We start from the raw sequence: 23,254 nt of genomic DNA, 5'->3' as shown, positions 1-23,254 counted from the left end.
CTAAGGAGGGAAGGCTAAAGAGAATAGATGGCATTGAAGAGAATCTTGCCAGAGGTATATTTTAGATATCGGAGGGAATGAGGAAGCCCAGTCCAGGTGCATTAAACTTAGGTGTGTATTAAACTACATGCCTACTGTTTCTAGAATTTCAGTTCGTTCTGATTCATACTTTGTGGTTTTCTTGGTTAAACTGTTGCATCAACTCCCCAAAAAGCAAAGAGGAATTGCAGTTATCTGGAAGGGGAATTATCCATGAAAAAAAATGTTTAATCATAAACTGCTTTATTATTACTGCCCTGTCCAACCCCTTGATTTCCCCACGATTTGCCCATACCTTCCACTTGAAAGAAAATTGAAGCCATGCAGGATAGATAGAAAAGTTACTTTCTCTAAAATGCATCTAAAGCCTGAATGTAAAATAAATGTTTTGAAATCAATTAAAGGAGAGTTGTCTTCATCTTCTGTTGATAACACCAGTAAGGGCCTATTGTATTAGCATATAAAAAGTTACATGAGTTTGATTTAGGAACATTACAAAATCAGTTAATTCCACTTAAAGTTAATAATTCCATTTTGTAATTCATCCTACTCCATTGTGGTTTTTTTTTTTTTGCCCTGTTTTCAATATAATGAAAAAATTGTACATTTTTGTTTTAGCTCTGGTATATGACCTGCCTGTTTCTTCTCCCCAATACTAACCTCCTGTGGCAGTGAAGAGCCTCACTAATGAAAGGGTTTTTATTTTACTGGCATGAAATTAAGAGCTTTCCCACCTTACAAGTGTCCAGTCATACACCCAAGATCAGTTTGGGCGTACTGTTGTTTTTAGTCTTTCAAGGCATCAGTCTGCCGGAGTGGTTGCTCTAGAGATGAATTCAGTCATAGTTTTTCACAAGTTTGAGAAGTCATGCAATAGGATGAAGTACTTTAGCTTTTCTCAGGCTTGTTTGCTGTTCTGGTTTTTCACTCTTGTTAATTTTGTTTACCACCAGTGAAGATACAGACTGCCTACATTGGGTAATTTTTTTTTTTTTTAAGTTTATTTATTCAGAGAGAACGCGAGCAGGGAAAGGATAGCGAGGGAGAGAGAATCCCAAGCAGGCTCCATGCTCAGCACAGAGCCCAACTCAAGGCTCAGACTCATTAGGGTGAGATCATGACCTTACCCAAAATCAAGAGTTGGGTGTTGAAGCGACTGAGCCATCCAGGCGCCTCTCCATTGGGTACTTTGAAGTTGACAGAATCCCCTGGAAAGCTGTTTTAGATGCAAGGTTCTAAGTTACATAGCCGCTTTAAGCTGAATTAATACTTACAAATGCAAGAAGTAATATGACTAAAGATGGCCCGGTAGGTAGGTGATGGAGGCTTTTGACTGCTTATTGAACAGATTAGGTGGTTTTTATTTTGGAGCTACTCATTACCATATAAAAGGCCCAGGACTGCTGTAGTGTGGTCATGCAGGAGGAAGTGGATAATAGAATACTGTACGCTCCCCAACCCCATATTCCAGAGCTTGCTCTTTTCCACTATGGCAGTTCTCTTCACTCAGCCACCGAGGAATGTTTGTTTACCCTGTGAGGGCTAAAATAGGTTAAATGTAGGGAAGTGCTGTAGAGTTGGAACTACTCTGACAGTTTTACCTGAGGACTTAAATTTCTTTTGGTCGAGCTTGGGGCCCAGGGCATACGAGAAGATTTAGTACATAGTGAAGTGCACTTTTGGATATAATTAAAAACTTGAATTGTGTGTGGTGAAAAGGGAGGTGGTCATAGAGAGGAAGGCGATACTGTTGCTAAGTGAAAAATGAAAAGCTTTTCATATCATTAACCAAGTTCACTAACCAGACTGGTGGAATTTGTTTATCAGCCTCCTCGTGAGGTTTTGTCTGAGTAAAATTTGATGTAATTTTACTTATAAATCACACATCTGAGAGGCAGCAGGGAAAGGGCTGTAAAGTCACACAAATCTGGGTGGCTGTCTCATCTTCCACCTACAAGTAGGATGGCCTTGAGAAAGTCACATTACTAAGAAAATGAGAATAATACAAACCCAAATCAACCAGAATTAAATGAGGTGCTTTTTTATATCAGGAGCTCAGTAAATGCCCTTCCAGCCACCACCTATCTGCACTCCCAATCTCCTTTCAGACCTTCCTTCTCCCAAAGGAACATAATAAAGGGAGCAAACATCTAGGCAATACTAAGAGCATAATTCCAACCTGTTAGGTCTTAGGCACAAAAGACTAACAAAATGATATTTTAGGTTATGCTAATATACAAGTAAATAAGGGACATAGCTCTTAAATTCTTACCAAATACGAGAAAAGAACTGTACAAATTGGAAAGAAGGAAGGCATAACCACAAAGACCCATCTAAACGTGTTGACTAAAATCTTTTACCTCCAGTTGACTGCATTTCAGTTACTTCTCAAAAACTTCTAAAAAACCAGCTTGCTTTTTAACAAAATCCGACAACTGGTGTCGGAATACACCTAAAGTTAGTTTGTAATTGTGCCGCTTTGAAATGATAGCAGCCAGTACAAAAATTCTGTAGAGAGAGCTTCAACCAACAGGAAATGTAGCAGATGAGTGGAGTCACGGCAATAGAAACCTTATCAAAAACGTTTAATCCACCAACTTACAACAAGGCCTTGTAATAATTCAGACAACTTGTCCACTTTTTCTGGTGAGGTTTCCATTGGTCTGAAAATGGAAATGAAGCGTGTGACCTCAGTGGAGATGTCCATTCAAGTGAAGTGAGCAAAGTGCCCTGAAAAAGTTGATACGCTGCCCCCCCCCCCCCCGCCCCTCTTTAAGATCCAGCTTTTATTCTACTAGCTGGCTTAGGTTTAGCTAGTTCTAGATGTGGCCGTGACCTAATTGACTCTGCAAATAAGTGAAGTCTTCAAGTCATACTACAAATTTCAGGGGAAGCAACCTGAGGCTTATGGGGCCACCTTGAATAGTACAGCTTATTATAGGCAGAAACTTGGGAGGAAATAGGGGACCCTCTGATAATGAAATGCCAAGGCCCTTAGCTCTTACTGTTAATTTTGAGGCTCCTGCAATCTGCAAAGGTTACTGCTAAACAGAATCTAGCATCCTCCAGTTTTTAATTTATCACCTTCCTCTGGTTTCCTTTCCAAGAATTAAGTGTCTTTACCAGCCAAGCAAAAAATAAACAATTTTCTTCTTGGCTTTACAATTTATTTTAAAGACATTAAAACTGACAGGCCAAAAATGAAGGATAGTCAAAACTGTAAACTGCAATACATTTTGTTATTGTTTAAGAAAATTTTCTCATATACACGGGTAACCACGCCTGAAGCTTGAGGCTAATATTTACCTAAAAACATTTTAGTTAGGGACACTGCAGGATCTGGTTGAGTTGAGCTGACTTAACAATAGGAAAACAAAAGTCCCTTAACCATCATTCCCACAATGAAGCAGTCACGGAGTGTATCTATAATGGAACTGGAAAGGAAAGTTGATGTATGTTCAATGACTTCTTATCAAGAAGGAGTGCTTCAGGAGCTGGGCAGCAGAAGGTCGCTCATGCTGGTCCCTAAGAAGGGAAAAACACTTTAGAAACAGCACCCAATAAGTGCCTCCCAACTGGATCCACCTGCCAACTTAAAAATGGAAGTACAGGGGTGCCTGGGTGACTCGGTTAAGTGTCCAACTCTTGATTTCAGCTCCGGTCATGATTTCACAGTTTGTGGAATCAAGCCTTGCATGGGGCTCTGCACCTGTTAGCCCTTGGGATTCTCTCCCTCTCTGCCCCTCCCCTGCTCGCCCACACTGTTTCTCTTTCAAAATGAATAAATAAAAAAAAAAAAAAAAATGGATCTGCTTACAGGTGCTCAGGAAAATAAAAATAGATGCACAGTCTTGGCCAAACAGACTTGAGGTGAGTCTACACTTCAGTTTTGATCAGTATAATTTTAGGTAAGCAACACAAAGTCTTCTCATTAGTAAGATGGAGATAACAATAACAATTCTTTGGAGAATTAAATAATGTACATACAGGTTTTGAACAGTGTCTGGCACACAGTAATAGCTCAAAAAGTAGTTGTTATGATTAAAAACTAGTCCCTACTTTACATTTTACTTTTGTTCGATTTGGGGTATAACTTACACAGTAAAATTCTCACTTTTGGATGTACAGTTTAATGTGCCTTTAATTAGCATTAAATTTACTTTTAAAATGTAGAGGCACTGGAATCCAGAATTGAAAAGCCTTTAAAAAGCAGGGATGCCTGGGTGACTCAGTTGGTTAAGCATCTTGACTTCGGCTCAGGTAATGCCCCCACAATTTGTGAGTTTGAGCCCCACGTGCATTAGTCTTCTGTCAGCACAGAGCCCACTTTGGATCCTCTGTCCCCTTCTTTCTCTGCCCCTCCCCAACCCTCTCTCTCTCAAAAGTAAACATTAAAAAAAAATAGCCTTTAAGAAGTAGACATTTAAATGCATTTTGGTGATTAATTGAAATAATCCCATTTGGGGCCCTCTTGGATGAGCATAAAATAATGGAAGACAGTACTATTTTGGTTTAGGTTATTTTTCCTCAAGAAATTAAACTTTTGCCAATGAACTAGTCAATGAACCAGTGAACCAGTCAATAGTTACCTGCAATGACCTACTTGAAAGGCATTATTTTGGCTAAATTGGCTATCTTTTGATAATTTGTGCGAGGAGGATTAATACCAGGAATAGCCCAGGTGAAAATGGACATAAAAATAAAGTGACCATAAGTCATTTTGAAATAAAAGCTCCCCTTGTGGAGGCCCTTTCTTTTGTCTTAAAAATACACAGAAATCTCTCTCTCCTCTCTCCAAAAATCTTTTCCTTTATGTAGCCAAACCCAGTGGCTTTTTTTCAACCTTCATTATCCTAAATCCTTACTTACTCTCTGTCCCACTGCACTCTAGAAATTGCCCCTTAAAATTTACCATGATATTCTCATTAAATGAGTTCATCCTCCTTGTCATCTCTGTAGTAGCATTTGAAGCATTCACTAACCTCTCCTTTCAAAACAGTCTCTGCATAGACTTCGGGAAAACTTCTCTTGTTCTCCTGCCTTGGGACAACTCCCTTCCCTCCTTTCTTTCCTTCAGCCATGTGCTAGACTTAATGCCATGAAGGTTGTTACTTCTCCTCTGAGCATTTTCAAAAACATTTTCCTATGCCCTCTTAAATGGTTCACAACTATAGCTACAAACCTCAGGATTTCTAAATGTGTACCTCCAATCTTACTTGCTTTCCTGGACTCCAATTCCATAGCTTCGAATGTTTCCTTAAATGGTGGATCCTCTGGGGCACCTGGGTGGCTCAGTCAGTTAAGCGCCTGACTCTTGATCTTGGTTCAGGTCATAATCTCACAGTTCCTGAGATCAAGCCCCATGTGGGGGTCAGCACTGAGCATGGAGCCTGCTTGGGATACTCTCTCCCAATCCCTCTCCCTTTGCCACACACCCGCATGCTCTCTCTCTGTGTCTCTCACAAAACAAACATTTCTTTATGTGGTGGATTGTCTTCAATTCCCTCCCCTGCTCCCCTTTCACAACTTTCGATTATTTTTTCCATTATCCATACTCAAAACTATGCAGCCTCATCGTGCCTCATCACCAAGTCCTGATTCCCCTTCCCCTGGAATGTTTTGGAACTCTTCTCTTTACAGTTCCCACTGCTTCAACCACAAAGCTCTTGATTCCTGCATGGCCTTCTAGTCTCAAGCAGCCTCCATTTGAGGTCCTTAATACACTGCCTTCTGACCTGCTTTCCCAAAGGCCATTTTCTTTATGGCATGATCTTTCCCAAACTCGTTACAGTCCCCTGCTCTTTGCTGCCTACTGCAACAAAGCCAAACTACTTGGCCTGACTTCCCAGAACTTTCAACCTGCCCATAGGAATACCCCCACTCACAGTTCTTACTGCTCCCCAAAGTTCATTTCTGTTCTATTCATTTGTTCTATTCAGTCCTTGTTCCTTCTCAGTACCTACTCATCTATACTTCTGAATCTTTAAGAATGCCTTGCCCCCACTTTATTTCTGACTATCCAGACATCCAAGGAATACCGCCATAGGGCAAGATTCTAGAGTCCTTAGGGTCTTTTCCATAGAATTTCAAAAGATAATTTTACGCTTGTATGTGACACTAATTAGGTAAGATGTATTAGTATTCTCCCAAGTAGTATTAACTGCCGAGCCCTAATTATGTGCCCCATACTCTAAGTAATTTACATATACCAGTTCACTTAACCCTCACAACAACCCTATTAATTGATCCTTAGTGGTGTGAGTTGTGTATTAGTTAATGAAGCAGTGGTTCAAAAGGAAAGTCATACACATACACACACACACACCATTCACATGAATGTGAAAAACATTTGGGTTTGTTCTGATCTTCCTGAGTGTTAGAATGTCCAATGTTTACAAGAGCTTGCCTTGAAACACATTAAATGGAGCTCGTTTACAAACTGGTGTTCGCAATAGCATCCTGAGGTAGAGAAAACATCTCACACGGATAACACCTATGGACATAGATACACAAACAAGATGCAAACCAGCGTTAGCCTTTGTTTCACTCCTATCTGTGGAGAGGACATGAAAGACCCAATGGTCAAATCTCCCCTATAAAATAAAATTTAAAAAAAAAATTTAAAAAGGAAAGTCATAAAAAAGATTTCACCCTTTCTCTTTAAAGCTGTGTGTGTGTCTGTGTGTGTGTGAGAGAGAGAGAGAGAGGTGACAACTGGAAAGAAAATGAAAATAGCATGTATTTTCTATGGCTCAATAATAGAGAACTGTTCAATTCAGAACATAGCAACTATAGTAGTCTTAAGAGCTAAGACCAATTCTAAAACTAGTACTGGTTCATATGACATTTCTAACACCTTTATGTCTCTTGTGAGGTTTCTTTGGGTGAACAGGGGGCAGCTCTGTGCCTGGGGCTCTGTCCACACAATCCATGCTGGAACATATCTACATCTAGGAATAGCCAGAACTGGAGTATGAAGTATGTATTCCTGCCTTGGCCTATATGATCCCCTGAAATCAACCAGGACACTCTGACACACATCTGGGAGAGAGAAACAGAATCTGAAAGAGAGAAGCACATTTGTCAACAGACAGGGAGAACTGCAGGTTCTGAGATTCATTAAGAAAGAGAAAAACCCATTTTGGGAGTTGAGAGGCACTAGAATTTTTCATCCAGGAATAAGAAAGCACATGTCTCAGAAAGCAAGAATTGTGTTTAGGTCTCAGGCTGTCCTCACTTTGTATGTATGACTAAATGTTGAGCCTCACTAGGTGCATAGAGGCCAGGTGGGTGGGCTCCACGCCCCCCCTCCACACTACTGTTTAGCTCTCTCCCTCATCATACACATACAGTCATACTTTAACCAGCGTCATCTCTCTGCTTTGAATTAAAATCTCATGTGAGTAAAGACTACCTGTCTAAGAAAAGTTTGAAAACCACATGAGTGGATAATCTCTAAGGTCCCTTCTAACATTTTACCCAAAATTTTATCCCATAGATACTAGGGAGCATCCGAACAGGAAAAAACAAGCAACTTTCTGGGCCTTTTCTGCCTCCCCAAATACTCTCCACACTTAATGCATGAAAAGCTTCAATTAGAGATTTGTTCCTTTGGGTCAAAATGTTTCCCTTCATTTTAAATGCAAGTATTTTGGGGGCGGGAAGACCAATACATTAAATTTTCCAGTCATCGATCAATTGATTCATATCAATCCCTCAATATGAATGAATTTCTCACATACTTTCCTGAGAGCTGGTTTTAGGAAGGAAATGAGACACTGGTTCTCTGAGAGGGAAGGTAGCTCAGCAAAGGGAAACTTAAGGACAGGCAATGTCATTTCACCATGACCAGTCCCTGGGAAGATGTCCCTCTCATAGCCATGTTCATGCTCCCATTGATTTGGGGAAGTATTGTCTGTCCCTGATAAGTACTGTCAAACATTTAATTGAGGCACCTCCTACCTGAAGCATTGCCCCCATACCCTGATGCAACGAGGAGCACAATCACCCAATATAGCTAATCATCAAAATCACTCCCTACTTGCCTTTTTTGTGGGCCATAAATTTCAGGGGGAAATGTCAGCAATCTTGGAATCTCTGGGGATTTCTCTTCCTCCTGTTTTCAGTTTCTTACCTGGTCAGGCACACACGCACAAAGTCCACTGCATTTTCTGAGAAGTGTTCTGGTAAAGGAGGCATCAGCCCTCGGTGTGCTCCAATGTAAAACATGGCTGCCATCCTGTCCATGGAAGCTAGTGGAGGCTTCCCTGTGGCCATCTCAAACACGGTGCAGCCAATGCTCCAGATATCTGACTTCCTTCCGTATCCAGACTCATTGATGACTTCCGGGGCCATCCAATATGGAGTCCCATGCATGGACTTAAGCATGTCACTGTGGGTGCCATTTATGCCAGCCCAAGCCAAACGCTTGGCACAGCCAAAGTCAATTAGCTTTATTATTCCAGTTGGCATGAGCATAACATTGTTTCCTTTGATATCTCGATGCACCACACAGTTCTCATGGAGATAAGCAACACCTTGCAGAATTTGTCTTGTATATTTACAGAAAACCATCTCAGGCAATGGCCCAAAACGGCTTATAATACTAGAAATTGAGCCACCAGGAACAAATTCCATGAAAATGCTTACGATGTTCGCTTCCAAGCATGTCCCCAGATAGGCCACAATGTTGACATGTTTCAGTGCTTTGAGCAAATCTACTTCTTCCTGTAGCTTCCGGTATTCTTTCTCAGTAGCTAATTTATCAGAGGTATCCAAAGCCACCTGTTTTACAGCTATTAGCTGTCCTTGGCTAGTAAGACCACAATATACCTAGAAGCAAACCTTATTATTAAATATAAATGATAGAACTTGTTCACAAAATGCCTCAGGTGACACTTGTCTTTCCCTTCTCCTCCCAAACCCTGTCTTTCTCTAAGTTGATTCATCCCTACATAAATGCAAAGTACTTAAGCAAAGTCAGTGTTTCAGTGAGGCCAAAACGGGGATGAGCAGCATGGTGAATGGATATCATAATGGCTTGGAGTTCAGTGGCCTGGACTGGTTAGAATCCTGGCTTTACCATTCCCCAGCTGTGTAAATTTGGGTAAGCTGTATAATCGTTTTGACTTCAGTTTTTCTCATCTATAAAACTGGGGTGATTATCCCTCACAGATATCTACATGACTACAATGGCAAAATTGCTCACCAAATAAATGAAATAGGGCTGTTTCAGTGCCAAAGCTCTAAGGAGAGAGAGGAAGGCAGAACTGGGGCAACTTGTCAGTGACCCCATCATGCGTTTTCAGTGGTTTCATGTCTTCCCACCTTCTTGCTGATATGTCCCCAGCTAGAAACATAACCTATCTTCTTTGGGGATCAGTCTTCTTGTAACTGATGCATGTAAATACTATCTAATGTGCTAGGACTTTAGATGATCTTTCAGACAATTCAAAAAATGTAAGGAACAGCTTTTGTTTTGGCCACTCAGCAATGATTCTCAGCAATGGTAACATCCTGAGCTGTTGAACAATGAGACATCTTTCCCACTGGACTTGGATCCAGGAGAATGAGAGGCTAGAAATACATTGGTTATTGTACCACCACATGTACCCTGAGAATAAGACCTATTAGAAGAGATACAAAGAGGCCAGACCCTGGTGATATTTTTTTGACCCCTGAAATCACCTCCGCCTAGAGCCAGACCTACTCCAGACCCTTCAGTTACATAAAACAGTGAACATCCTTTTCCCTGGGCCAGTTTGGATTGAGTTTCCTGTTATTTCCAACTGAAAGAGTTTCAGGTAGAAGAGCATAGAGGGTGTGAAGGGTGCACAAGAGGATTAGGGAGGAAAAGGTAGGTCAAGAAGAAGTGGGGATTTGGGATTTCATCATGTTTCCCATTTAACTTACTGTGCCATAGGCTCCCTTCCCAAGGACCTCTCCCTTAGTCCACAGGATAGATTCTTCATACTTTAAACTATTTTCAGGAAATTTCTTCTTTTCATTTGAGTTGAGAAATTTCTTGTCCTTGTCATATATGCTGAACCCATTACTATATCTCTGGGACAATGAGAAAAAAAGAAAAGTCACCATTAAACTCTGAGTCATTGGGATGGGGAAAAAGGGCTAAAGAGTAGAGTCTTACTTTCTTCTAACTTGGGACCAACTAGAGAAAGCCATATATGCATAAGTAATCATATAGGATGCCACTTGTTAGCCTGCCTACAGCTTCCCCATGCCAACAGCTTCCAATCAGGGCGTAGTAAAGGCTTCCCTTTTTCCTGCCAAGAATCTTGCCCACTCCTCTGCCTGCCTTTGAGTCTCTGCCAAACACAAGTGATGGTGGCTGACTTTTTTGCTATAGTTAAGTTCTGAATAACCTTGTTCTTCAATTATTTCCACAACACATAGAATCAAACACACACACACACACACACACACACACGCCTATATACATACATATATATACACTTATACACAAACATACATATATATACTCTTTCACCCTCTCTCACACACACACAAACACACAGCCACAATGAGCAGGTCTAGTGATCAAGACTAGCTGTAATACACAGAAGATCTATGGTCTTCTAGACCCTTGCTATTCAAAGGAAAATCTGCAGACAGATGTACCAACATCACATAGGAGCTTGTTAGACATGCAGAATCTCAGGCCCCAGACATACTGAATCAGTGTCTACATTTCAATATGATCCCCAAGCGATTTGCCTTCACAGGAAACTTTGAGAAGCCCTGCTTCTCAACAAATATCTCTCTGAAGAACTTAGACCATGTTTTCCAATTGGTTGATTGGATCAAACTGCTTTGCTTTGATCTCTTCTACAAGTTCTTAAAAATAAATGATGGTGACACAGAGACATGGTGAAGGCCATTGGAAGCAAGACTTCCTGCAGGGTCTCTCCTTCATCATGAAAGAAAGGGCCATTTGGGGTCCTCTTCCCCATCCTTTCATTGTTTCTATCCCAACTAAATTTTAAGGACTTCTTAGGGAGGAAAAGGCTGTAAAAAGTCAGTTTGACTCCATCATTGTAGGATGAGGTTACAGGCTGATGATATTTACTAGCTTGTTAGCTTTTCTTAAATTTAAAATGACAGAGTGGTAGATTCATCTCCGACACACAGGTGTGCACACACATATCCCCATTTCCTACCCAAGCCTGGAGGCCTCCAGGGATCACTCTCTACCCCCAGGACAGACCAAATTCGCCATAAGGACAGGGCTGATATTTCAGGACAAAGAACCATCTCACTGTGTCGTGATTAAGGGTGTGGTCCCATCACTCACTGACTGTAACTTTCTAAGCCTCAAATTTCTCATCTGCAAAATTGGGACTTGTTATTACCTTTAGTTATCTCATAGAGCTGTTCTGAAGCATATAAAGAAGACAGTATAAAATCCCTCGCTCCTACATGGTAAGTTCTCAATAAATCTGGCTATGATATAACTATACTTCATGTATCCTTAGATAAACTATCTAAAATAACTGTTCCTGATCGTGATACAGTGTGATACAGCCTGAATCAGTGTTCAATAGATGATATTTCAGCTAAGCCTACTGTTTCTGTCTTTAAAATTTGAATAGGACAGGAGGCTCAAGTATTTCAGTGAGAAGTGAAACCAACAAAACAATGATCCCAATGATCTGTTGCTATTCTTCTTCCCCATGCCCACTTCCATGCCAAAAAAATTTTTTAAACATTTTTCAGGATTGTCGCTTATCTTCCTTGAGAACAATGGCTAAGTCTTGTTCTAGTTCTTAGCCCAGCGCCAGCAACACAGTAGGCACCAATGATATTTCTGTGTTAAAGTTTTCATATTTCATGTCTTCATATGTTTTTTGGAATTAGGTGGTGATCTACTCCAGGGGCTACATTCAGTTCTTTCTATCTCACATACCACCTAGAGCAATACTTTCCCCATAATTACCTCTCTGCTATTTATTAATTGAAAACATCTTCACCGAATAAAATATGAACCTACTTTAAATAAATAGTTTTGCTATATTAATGTACCCAATGTGATTCCATTGCAGTGTTAGGCTAGCTGAACTCCAGAATCAAGGTGGCATAATGAAAACATCTTAGCCTGCAAGTCAAATAAACTGGATTCCAAACTTGCAACCGTCTCTAAGGTCCCTTCCTGCCTCTAATGAATCACTGATTCTAATTATACCAACCTGTATTTTAACATTGGTTGTCTCTCCGCCCAATTCTTGTGTGGTTTGTCCTCTCCTACTGAAGACAAGATTTAGATTTTCAGGATCTGTTTCATTTGCCATTATTTGGCAAGAGGTGTTACCTCTCTCGTCAAGAGCTAATAGTTCTGCAGCTAGACATCCTAATAGTTCATCCGTCAATTCTTCATTCTTTACAGAATCTAGAATTCCTTGCGAAATTGAATTTGCATAATTTAAAGTTTGTCCAAATGTTTGATATGTAATTGATTCATTAACTAAACTATCATGATCCAAAGAATGTGCCCAATGTTGATATGCTTGGGAAGATGCACTCTGTTGTTTCTCTTGGAAAGAGAAACTCAAAAGTCTCTCAGACTTACCTAAAACACTTTCAAACCCTACATCATTAGTTAAAATTTGGTTGGCATCTATTTTAACAAGCGATGCTGTATTCTGCTTTTCTTGCAGTACATGCTTATTGGAATTCTTCTCACTGGGCATTGCCCAACTGTTTTCTGAAAGGACAAATGGGGTCTGGTGATGTAGTTCTTCAAGTTTCTGTAGATCTCTGAGGCTCGTGGCAAGTATTTGATTGTTAGAAATGTCTTCTTCATCAGCAGACTCTTCCATAGAGACTTCTTCAACAGTGGACAAATCTGAAACAGGAATGACTTCATTCTGTTCAGTGGACTCTTCATGAGGCAGAGCCAAGTTCAAGGGCTGAACTTCATTATTAGAAGAAAGAAAGTCATCTCCTGAAGACTTTATCTGCCACTGTGAACCTGAAATATCATCACCATTTTCCATGTCTTGTATGTTGCTACCTACAGCCTTGTAACCCTTTTCTTTAGAAATTAAAATTTTGTTCTTTTGTTTAATGCCAAGTGAAACCTTTACAGGTTTAACATGTGGTCTTTTCTGAGAAAATCTTGTTCTGCTGTTGCTGCTCCTCTCACTGTGTGAAGATCGACATTTATTGGTAATACATCTGCCAGATGGAGCTGAGCATATCTCTCGATAATATTTGTTCTCATGACGTTCAGCCTCTCTCATGTGACAATAAACAGGGGTCCCAAACATTTCATAGATTCCAGGACCATTAGCAGTTGAATTGATTTCTTTGAACATGTCACTATACTTAAGATCTAAGTAATTTAGTCTTGGCTCTGTTGGTTGAGCAGAGAGAGCAACAGAAGACTTTTTTATTCCTGAATTCTTACCGATGCAAGGAAAAGATTGCTTTTTAGGTTTCAGAGCCCGGTAAGTTGATTGCTTCTTTTCTATCTGTGGCATTCTCCTTTGAAACTTGGGTGGTTGCCAAGGTCTGGGGTCAACAAGCCCCAAAGCAGGGAAAACTGGAGTTTTTATACTGGTTTTATGTATGGTAGGCTTAATGGAACCTTCAATGGAAATCATGAAATTCTGGGGTGTCCTATTACTGGTCTTGGTCTTTGAATCCAACTTATTTCTGGGGGTTTTCATCTTATGTCTGTCATTTTCTTGATGTACAAGAATATTGAAGCTATTGTTGCTATGAAGAGTGCCCTTTCTTTTTTGGAGGCTTGGTTTGGCTACTGCTGGTTCCTTGGGAGTTTCATCTCCAGGGAAAGTGATGTGGATAAGAGGCACCATCCCATTCATTTCCGGTTTGGTTGCCTCCGCCATTGACATTTTTATGTTTGTCTCTGTGCGTCTAGGACCTTGCGGAATCTTTTCAGTGGGGCCATCAGGGACTACATTGGACAAACTTTTAAGTACAGTATACTCTTCTAAAATATGATTTGGCTCAACTGCTTCACCTTTATGTACTGAAGTACTTTTTAAATCAGCTTTATCATTTCTAGTCTCTTCATCCTGGCTTAGAATTACTTCTGAATGCTGGGCTTCTTGGAACTTGACTGGCATGTTACATCCAACTTCAAAATCTGTAAACAAGTTTCTGGCTACTGAACCCTCTTTCTTTCCTGATAAAAGATGTTGAGAATTCTCTTCTGCTTTTCTCATTTCACAACCAAGGTAGTCAATATCCACTTCCCTATCTGTAGGAAAACTGCGTTCCTTACAATTCTCAAAGGACAACAAAGATTGTCCTTTTTCAAAGTGAGAGATTGAAATTTTGTCACTTTCTTCTGTTTCCTTGGATTTCCTGTTCTCCATCTCCATATGTTGTCTGTGATGGTTAGCCTTCCAAAAAGAGCACATGTTTCTGGACCAAATAGAGCTATCAGAGCACCTGAGAGTCTGATCCACAAACACCTTAAACGGAGCTTCCTGCTGCTTGTTCAATGGTCTAACCTCATCAGATTGACTTCTGGGCTCTGAGAGCTTAGGTTTGAAAGATACAAAGTTCAGAATATTTTTTTCTCTCTCCTTTTGATCCATGTGATCTTGGGGGGCAGTATGAAGACCAGGTTTCATGGGCAAAAGTGACAATGCTGGCAGAGGGAACTAAAAGGAAAGAGAAAAAGCTAATGAATGCAGAAACATATATGCATGTCATGTTAATTGGTTTAAAGTAATTCAAAGGGATTCTAAGATTCTCTCTTTTTTTTTTTTTTAATGTTTTTTTTTTTTTTTTTTTTTTTTTTTGAGAGAGACAGAGCACAAGCAGGGGATGGGCAGAGAGAGAGGCACAGAATCTGAAGCAGGCTCCAGGCTCTGAGCTGTCAGCACAGAGCCCGACATGGGGCTTGAACTCACAAACCATGAGATCATGACCTGAGCCAAAGTCAGTCACTTAACCAACTGAGCCACCCAGGCGCCCCTCTAAGATTCTTTTCAGGGAGGCCTTTAACAAAGTACAAGGCTATCCTAGAGATCCCAATTAAAAAAAATAAAACCTCATTCCCAGTATTTTTGGTAAAATTGTACTTCTAAAAACCAAGATTTGGGAGGGCACCTAGCTGACTCAGTCAGTGGAGCATGTGACTCTTGATCTTGGGGTCATGAGTTCAAACCCTACGTTGGGTGTAGAGATTACCTAAAAATAAAATCTTTTAAAATTGAATAAATAAAAAATAAAACCCAAGATTATTATAGACATAGATTCATGTTTATGTATTTAAAATAAAGGCTCTACAATGTAAACATTAAAATTTTAAAATTTTAAGATGAGGATTTTATTTCTCTTTTCCTTTCCATAGAAGTGATCTAAGATTTTTTAAAATTCCCACTTAGAACAGCTTAAAATTTGTTACATTTACCTTAACAATGATCACTAGTTTACAGACTAACTCAGATTTTGTATCTGGAACACAACTACTCCATATTGTTTTACTGAATTGTTTTGTTGAGGTGCGGTCATAAACATGCCACACCATACACTTGAAAGTTAGCAACCCTGAATGGTTTTTACTTCGTCCTCCAACTACTTTCAAATTAAGTTGGTTTTTGTTACCATTAACCTCTAGAGGTCAGTGTAATGCAATATATAAAATACAGCTTTATGATCATTAAGCTATAAACTCTAACTTTAAGCTTTTTTTCCATTGTGGCTTTTTCCATGTATACAGATTTGATACCTAATTATATTAGAATATTTATGAGCATGGATCATGAGTGGTAATTGAGAGCTGTCTGTTCAATTTTCATTGTACTGCCACCTGTGTATAAGAGAATAGGAAACTGACACTAGAGATCTAGGCATTAGAAGTAGGTGAGGGGAGCCTTGGTGGCTCAGTCAGTTAAGTATCTGGCTTTGGCTCAGGTCATGATCTCATGGCTTGTGAGTTCGAGCCCTGCATTGGGCTCTGTGCTGACAGCTCAGAGCCTGGAGTCTCTTCAGATTCTGTGTCTTTCTCTCTCTGCCCCTTCCCCGCTCACACTCTGTCTCTCAAAAATAAATAAACATTAAAAAAAAAATTTAGAAGTAGGTGAAATGCAGTGTAATCCCCCAGTTTTATTGCCTTGATGATTTTCTTCCATCACTGAAAAATAACTTTGGAAATAAAGACAGATTCTGCCAGTGCTAAAACATCTCCCTAGTAGCAGCCATTATTATTTTTTTAAGACTAATAAACTCTAATAAACTGCTTTTTACAACACTAAGCAGGACCCATGCACTTTCTCAAAGGCTCATAGGATACAGAAGACACAGATAGTCGAGAGGTTCACAGGAATATTTCCAAAAGCTGTACTTACTAATGAGACAATTAGGAAAACCTTTCTACCACTAGGGAAAAAATTTACCTAATTTCTAGACATGCTAAGAGAAGACAAATTAAAATACGTCTAAAAGAGTTACTCACCTCATTATGTAGAGAACAGAAAACACCCCAGGAAAAAAACATAAATGGCAAACTAGCACTCTCCCAGAAGTTATTTGCGACTCTACAAACTATATATAGTTTTCCAAGCTAAGCTGCTGAGGATTTTGGTTCTGAGTTCTTTGATAGAGTTTGTCTCTATCAAAGACAACAAAGTTCTTGGTTTTAATTCTTAAGTCAGAAATGCTAAAACTAATCTTACCTCAATTCTTCGGCTACTATACTTCATATCAAGAGTAGAAAACTCTATAACAAGAAAAATAAAATAATTAGATATTCTTAGTAGTAGAGTGAACACAGCCAGCCTTAAGCCAGAGTTTGGAGATGGAGTGATCGTGATGTTGGTGCTAAGGTCTGAGGAAAAGTCAAAATTAATTTTTTTCTGTTGTAATCCATATGGAGTTGGGCATGGAATGATTACACAAAACTTTAGGCTACTGCCACTGAAGGGGGTTGTTGTTTTATATATAATGTCTTTTTTTTTTAAGTTTAGTTATTTATTTGGGAGAAAGACAGACAGACAGACATGGAGGGACAGAAAGGGAGGGAGAAAGAATCCCCAGCAGGGGTTCGAATTCACGAACTGTGAGATAGTGACCTGAGCTGACATCAAGAGCCAGAAGCTTAACCGAATGAACCACCTAGGCACCACTATAATGTTTTTATATACAGTTGACCCTTGAACAACACAGATTTGAACTGCATGCATCCACTTACATGTGGATTTTTTTTGATAAATACATTTGTAAGTATTTTATAAGTACTTACTATACTGATAAATAAGTACTGTAAATGTATTTTCATTTTCTTAACATTTTCTTTCCTCTAGCTTACTTTATTGTAAGAATACAGTATATGAAACATGTAACATACAAAATATGTGTTACTTGACTGTTTATATTATGGATTAGACTTCTAGTTAACAGTAGTAGTTAAGTTATACATGGATTTTCTACTGCACGGGGTCAGTGTCCCCAATTCCCACATTGGTCAAAGGTCGACTGCAAATGTATATTATATATATAACATTTATGTACATATGTTTATGTTTGTACTTACATTCATATTCATAATTATATTTATGTTTATATTTATTTTTTAAATTTTTTTAGTATTTATTTATTTTGGAGCAAGACAGAGTGCAAGCTGGGGGCAGGGGAGCAGAAAGAGGGAGACACAGAATCTGAAGCACACCGCAAATCCCCACAGGGCAACACAATGGGCACCAGATGTTTACCTGTGGGGAACCACCACAGGAGTGAACCCTGAAATTATGAGGCTCAGAAATTATACCAAACGATTGGCACTCCAACCTATCCCTCTTTCCCAAGAAAGAGACCTTTACTATGAAATGTAAGCAAATATTTCCTGGAGAGAGGGGAAATGTGTCTCTGGGTTTTATAACTCTAGAATGTAAGCGAACAGCTCCTGAGGAAATAAATGTCTGAATCTCTCTGGAACAATAAACAAACTCTAATTTCTAAGACATATTTATCACTCAATCATCTTTTAACCTAGTTTCCTAGCGCTTTTTGGTCATAAAGCTTGGACTATGCAGACATGTTAAAAATTCATGTATAATTGTCTCCCAACAGTTGTTTGAGCTCAAACATGGAGTAGATCATAGATGGGATATACTAGGTAGTGTAAAACCTAGTTGTCCTCTTACCAAAAACCCCACCCACCACCACAGCTTGAAGTTGAAGCCAAAAGCTCCCATGTGTCCAGCATCAAAGCAGATCACATAAATGGATGAAGTGGGGCAGATAGACAGTAGTGAGCTGAAGTTGTCCGCCCCAACAAAAGAGACATCCATTATTACCCAGTCCCAGGTGATGTTGTCCATTCCAGATGGATAATCTAATACTGCTAGATTCTCTAATTGTCAAGAGAAACCAGAGAGCTGCAGACTTTATGTGAAATTTCCCTCCCACCCCTTTTTTAAGTGCTGTGAAAGCCAAACAAAATATATCACAGGTCCATTCTAGCCATAGGCTGCCATTTTGAAATTTGACTTTGAAACAGACCTCTCTAAGATGTAGCACAGGTAAAGAAGATATTCACAGATGAAAAATGGTAACTAAGAAGAGGATACCAATAGGAGGGGTTCAAGCGTTCCCCTTAGCCACAGCTACCAAAGGCACCTCCCCCCAATTCTTTATGCATTTAATCAACAAATAGTAATTGAGTGCCTAATGAGTGACTGATACTGTCCAGAAGATGGCAATATGGTTGTGAACAACAAAGACAAAATCTTTGCACTCTAGGAGGTCATATTCTAGAGGCTGAGGTTTCCCTGTTGAAAAGATGCCACAAGTTAATACCAGAAATTCAAATGAATGGGCGCCTGGGTGGCTCAGTCAGTTAAGCATCCAGCTTCAGCTCAGGTTGTGATCTCACGGTTTGTCAGTTCAAGCCCACATTGACAACGCAGAGCCTGCTTGGGATTCTCTCTCCCTCTCTCTCCGCCCCTCCCCACTCGTGCTTTTTCTCTCTCAAACTAAATAAACTTGATAAAAGAAGAAATACAACTGAGTATAATGTATAATTGTGTGCATATGTATAAACTGATTTAAAAAAGAAAAAAACCTTTCAAGTATTATAAATATTTGGATAAATATTATCCAGTGTTGGTAAGAAATGACATGAGGTAGAAAGAAACGCAAACATTTCTGGTGAGAATGTAGAAGTGAGGTCTGGCTTACAGGTAATTTGGCAATATATGTTGAAAGCCTTTTACAATGTGTATGAAATTCCAGTTAAAAGATCAAATGTACCAGTTTTTCTCCATTTCATAAACCTCACTAAAATGATAGTAAAGGAAAGTAAAAAGGAGTAAATTAAAAAGGAAATTAAAAGCTCAGAGGATAAGACAAGAGATGAGCAAAGTCAAAATATTTTGGACAGTGAAAATTTTACGGATGAATAATAATTGATTAGTTGTCAGCTTTCTCTGTTCTGCTCAGTGCCTGCAGGGGGAGAACTCAACAAGAAGTAAGAACTCCAGAAAGGAGCAGGAATTGACAATACCAGGTACCTCTGAAGGTAAGGATGAAGGTAAGACTGGAACAAGGGGTTGCTTGTGAATCTGTGGAAGAAGTAGTTTCGCCATTCCCTGTCCTGCCCCATGAATCAGGAGTTGCTCTTCTCCATTCCTGGCAACTGGCTGGAAGTTTACTTTCCAGAGAGTTTGGAACAAAGATGCTAAGTAGTTAGGTATAGCTGAGAGTAGCAACAGGGTGCTGGAGTGACAATAAAAGGATGAATGGGAAGTCTGCACATTGATAGGTGAGTCCCAGCCTTTCAACCCACAGTCAGGGGCTTGGGTTATCCCTGTCTAGGGAAAACTGGCCAAGAGAAAAATCTGTCTGTGCACACTGACACTTGGGGACTCCCTCACTCCACCATCTAGGTCTCTCTATGCAATTTACCTGGAGCCCACAGCACTTTTCAGTACTGCCAAGAAACACAAATAGATAGCCATGGAACAGTGGATATGTGAGAAAAGTCTCTAATGTGAAAATACAGAGAACAAAAAAAAAATGGAAAGAAAAGAGTTCAGAAAAAAAAAGAGACGACGAAAAACTATCATTAATATACTTCATGTGCCTTTTCTCAGGAAGCTACTGGAACTGCACCAAACTAAATACCCTACCCATACAGTTTCTCTGCTGTGCGATCTCTCTTATTGCAATAAGCCAAAAAATGCAACTTGTTGGATTACAGGTTTGTCCCCAGAGGCTTAGACCAATTGGTTTAGGACAGTAGTAAGCAAATATCAAAGACAGCATTGCCCTAAGAGGAATGTGCTAGCTAGTAAACAAGTCTTGGGCTAGAGAGAGTGGCCAACTCAAATCCTGGAGGAAAGCATCCTCCGTGTAAGGCCCCAAGATTCCCAGAGGTAAACATCAACCAAATGGGAGTTTGTGGTAAAGATTTTTCAAACACTGAAGAAAAAGAAAGATGATAGATAGATAGATAGATAGATAGATAGATAGATATAGATAATTTATCGACAAAAGGATAGAGAAATCACTCTAATTAAATGAACTCACCTTCAGATTTTCTTTGCTGCTCCTTCAGAAAGTGAGGAACATCTTCTCTGGCTACAGATGTGGAGATGTTTGGTTCTAAGCAAGGTCTTGGCAACAAAAAGCCCACATTTGCATCACAGAGCTCCTTGGAACTTTCCTCCTTCTTCTGACCCATGGTCAGAGTCTTTGTCCGGAAGTCCACCATGTGAACTTCATTTGGAAGAGAAACAGAATGTGCTTGTGCCCTTTCTTGAATCACTGGGGTTATCTGACTAGAAGGGAGGAGAACATGGTTTCATTCAAAATTCATTACCTGTATCTTCTGGATCTCCACTTCTCAGTCTAGACTGAGATCACCAGAAAGCTCAGAGAACTATTTCCACATGATGCTGCTGAGTGGAAGAGCTGTATTCTTCAAAGGACAAGACCTCTCCACCCTCCTATTCACTCCCCACCTCGTCTGCCTTCTGCACTCTACACTTTAGTTTCCCCAGCCCCTATTTCCTTAGAGAAATCAGGTGGGCAAAGTGCAGGCATAGATGATGCACTCTTTCTTTTACTTCTCCAAATGCTTTAACCAGCTCAGTACTTCTCAAACTATCTTTGGTAAAGGACCAGTTTTAAAATTTTCCAGTCCATTGTGGAATGAAACTGTTGTAAAACTTCTGTAATAAAAGTGAATTACTATAAGAATAAATCAAAAATAAAAAACATAAAAATAAACCCCAAGTTTTTCATTATCAGATCAGTAAATCTAAGATTACTTTGTCAAACTGTAATACAACTCTTTAAATGTTTACATTTTCAAGTTCTATCCTGACTTCATCATGGACTGGTAACAGAAGGACCGCAGAATCACATTTTAAGTGGCACTGCCTCAGGGTCAGCAAACTATGACCCCTGGGCAAAATCTCTTTTTTTTTTTTTAATGAAATTTATTGTCAAATTGGTTTCCATATAACACCCAGTGTTCATCCCAACAGGTGCCCAAAATCTAGTCTTCAGTCTGTCTTTGTAGTTTTATTGGACCATACTCCTTTGTTTTCATATTGTCCATGATGACATTCAAGCTACAATCAGAGGGTTGCCTCATTGCAACAGAAACAATATAGTCCACAAAACCTAAAACTGGTATTATCTGGCTCCTACCACAATAATATTTATTACAACCTCTGCTTGAGAGTGTTTTTTGGGAGGTGAATTACTAAAAATGTAGGTTATCACACAAGTATCACTTCATACTTAAATTTCAATCTAACCTTTCAAAGTATATTCCTTACTTGTTTTCTTGTAAATCTTCTTGGCTTATTTCTTGGGGATAACTGACATCTCTTGGAAAAGTAACAATAATCTCAAAACCTATAGAAACACATGACAATAATAAAAAAGAAGAAAGTAATGAATTCCAGTGGCAACTCGGAACTGAGTATTTTATTCCTGGTTAGTTAGCTAATCTATTTTTAATAATTACGGAATGTGGAATAGAATAGAGAGCCCATAAATAACCCACAATTATACAGTCAACTAATCTATGACAAAGGAGGCAAGAATATGCAATGGGAAAAAGACAGTCTCTTCAACTGGGATATGTTGGGAAAACTGGACAGCTACATGCAAAAGAATGAAACTGGATCGCTTTCTTACACCATACACAAAAATGAGCTCAACATGGATTAAGGACCTAAATGTGAAACCTGAAAACATAAAAATCCTAGAAGAGAGCACAGGCAGTAATTTCTCTGACATCAGCTGTAGCAACATTTTTCTACATGTCTCCTGAGGCAAAGGAAACAAAAACAAACTATTGAGACTGCACCAAAACAAAAAGCTTCTGACAAGCAAAGAAAACAACAAAACTAAAAGACAAGCTAGAGAATAGGCGAAGATATTTGCAAATGACATATCTGATAAAAGGTTAGTATCCAAAATATATAAAGAACTTATAAAACTCAACATCTAAAAGCAAATAATCCAATTAAAAAATGACAGAAGAGTTGGGGCGCCTGGGTGGCTCAGTCGGTTAAGCATCCGACTTTGGCTCAGGTCATGATCTCGCGGTTCGTCAGTTCAAGCCCCGCGTCAGGCTCTGTGCTGATGGCTCAGAGACTGGAGCCTGTTTCAGATTCTGTGTCTCCCTCTCTCTCTGACCCTCCCCCGTTCATGCTCTGTCTCTCTCTGTCTCAAAAATAAATAAACGTTTAAAAAAATTAAAAAAAAAAAGAATTGACATTAAAAAAAAAATGACAGAAGACATGAGTAGACATTTCTCCAAAGAAGAAATACAAATGGCTAACAGACACATGAAGAGATGCTCAACCTCACTGATCATGAGGCAAAGGCAAATCAAAACCACAATGAGATATCACCTCACACCCGTCACAATGGTTACAAGCCAAAAACCCACGGAACAACAAGTGTTAGGGAGGATGTGAAGGGAATGAACCCTCCTGCACTGTTGGTGGGAATGCAAAGTGGTTCAGCCTCTGTGAAAAACAGTACAGAGGTTCCTCAAAAAATTAAAAATAGAACTACCCTACAATCCAATAATCACACTACTGCATATTTACCCAAAGACTACAAAAACACTAATTCAAAAAAACATATGCACCCCTATGTTTATTGCAGCATTATTTATCATAGCCAAATTATGGAAGCAACCTATGTGTCCATTGATAGATGAATGGATAAAGAAGATGTGGTATATATACACAAT

General features: G+C 39.4%; 1 protein-coding gene across 2 annotated transcripts in view; it reads right to left on the bottom strand.

Moving 5' to 3' along the window:
- Positions 1-3,184: 3,184 nt before the first annotated feature.
- Positions 3,185-23,254, bottom strand: part of MAP3K19 (mitogen-activated protein kinase kinase kinase 19) — a 62,221-nt gene continuing 42,151 nt past the window's right edge. The window contains exons 8-14 of one of the 2 annotated variants that reach the window (XM_019454544.2): positions 21,822-21,900; positions 20,563-20,813; positions 16,710-16,753; positions 12,243-14,690; positions 9,952-10,101; positions 8,174-8,871; positions 3,185-3,564 (exon numbers count right to left, since the gene is read on the bottom strand). In XM_019454544.2, the coding sequence (XP_019310089.2) occupies positions 3,498-3,564; positions 8,174-8,871; positions 9,952-10,101; positions 12,243-14,690; positions 16,710-16,753; positions 20,563-20,813; positions 21,822-21,900 (3,737 nt within the window). In that variant the 3' untranslated portion in view covers positions 3,185-3,497. The remainder of the gene's footprint in view (positions 3,565-8,173; positions 8,872-9,951; positions 10,102-12,242; positions 14,691-16,709; positions 16,754-20,562; positions 20,814-21,821; positions 21,901-23,254) is intronic. The other variant, XM_019454573.2, reaches the window with a different exon arrangement.

This window comes from Panthera pardus, unplaced genomic scaffold (assembly GCF_024362965.1).
Source record: "Panthera pardus isolate Hobbes unplaced genomic scaffold, ASM2436296v1 HiC_scaffold_10, whole genome shotgun sequence".
NCBI classification, from domain to species: Eukaryota; Metazoa; Chordata; class Mammalia; order Carnivora; family Felidae; genus Panthera; species Panthera pardus.
This window is presented reverse-complemented; position numbering and strand designations above follow the sequence as displayed.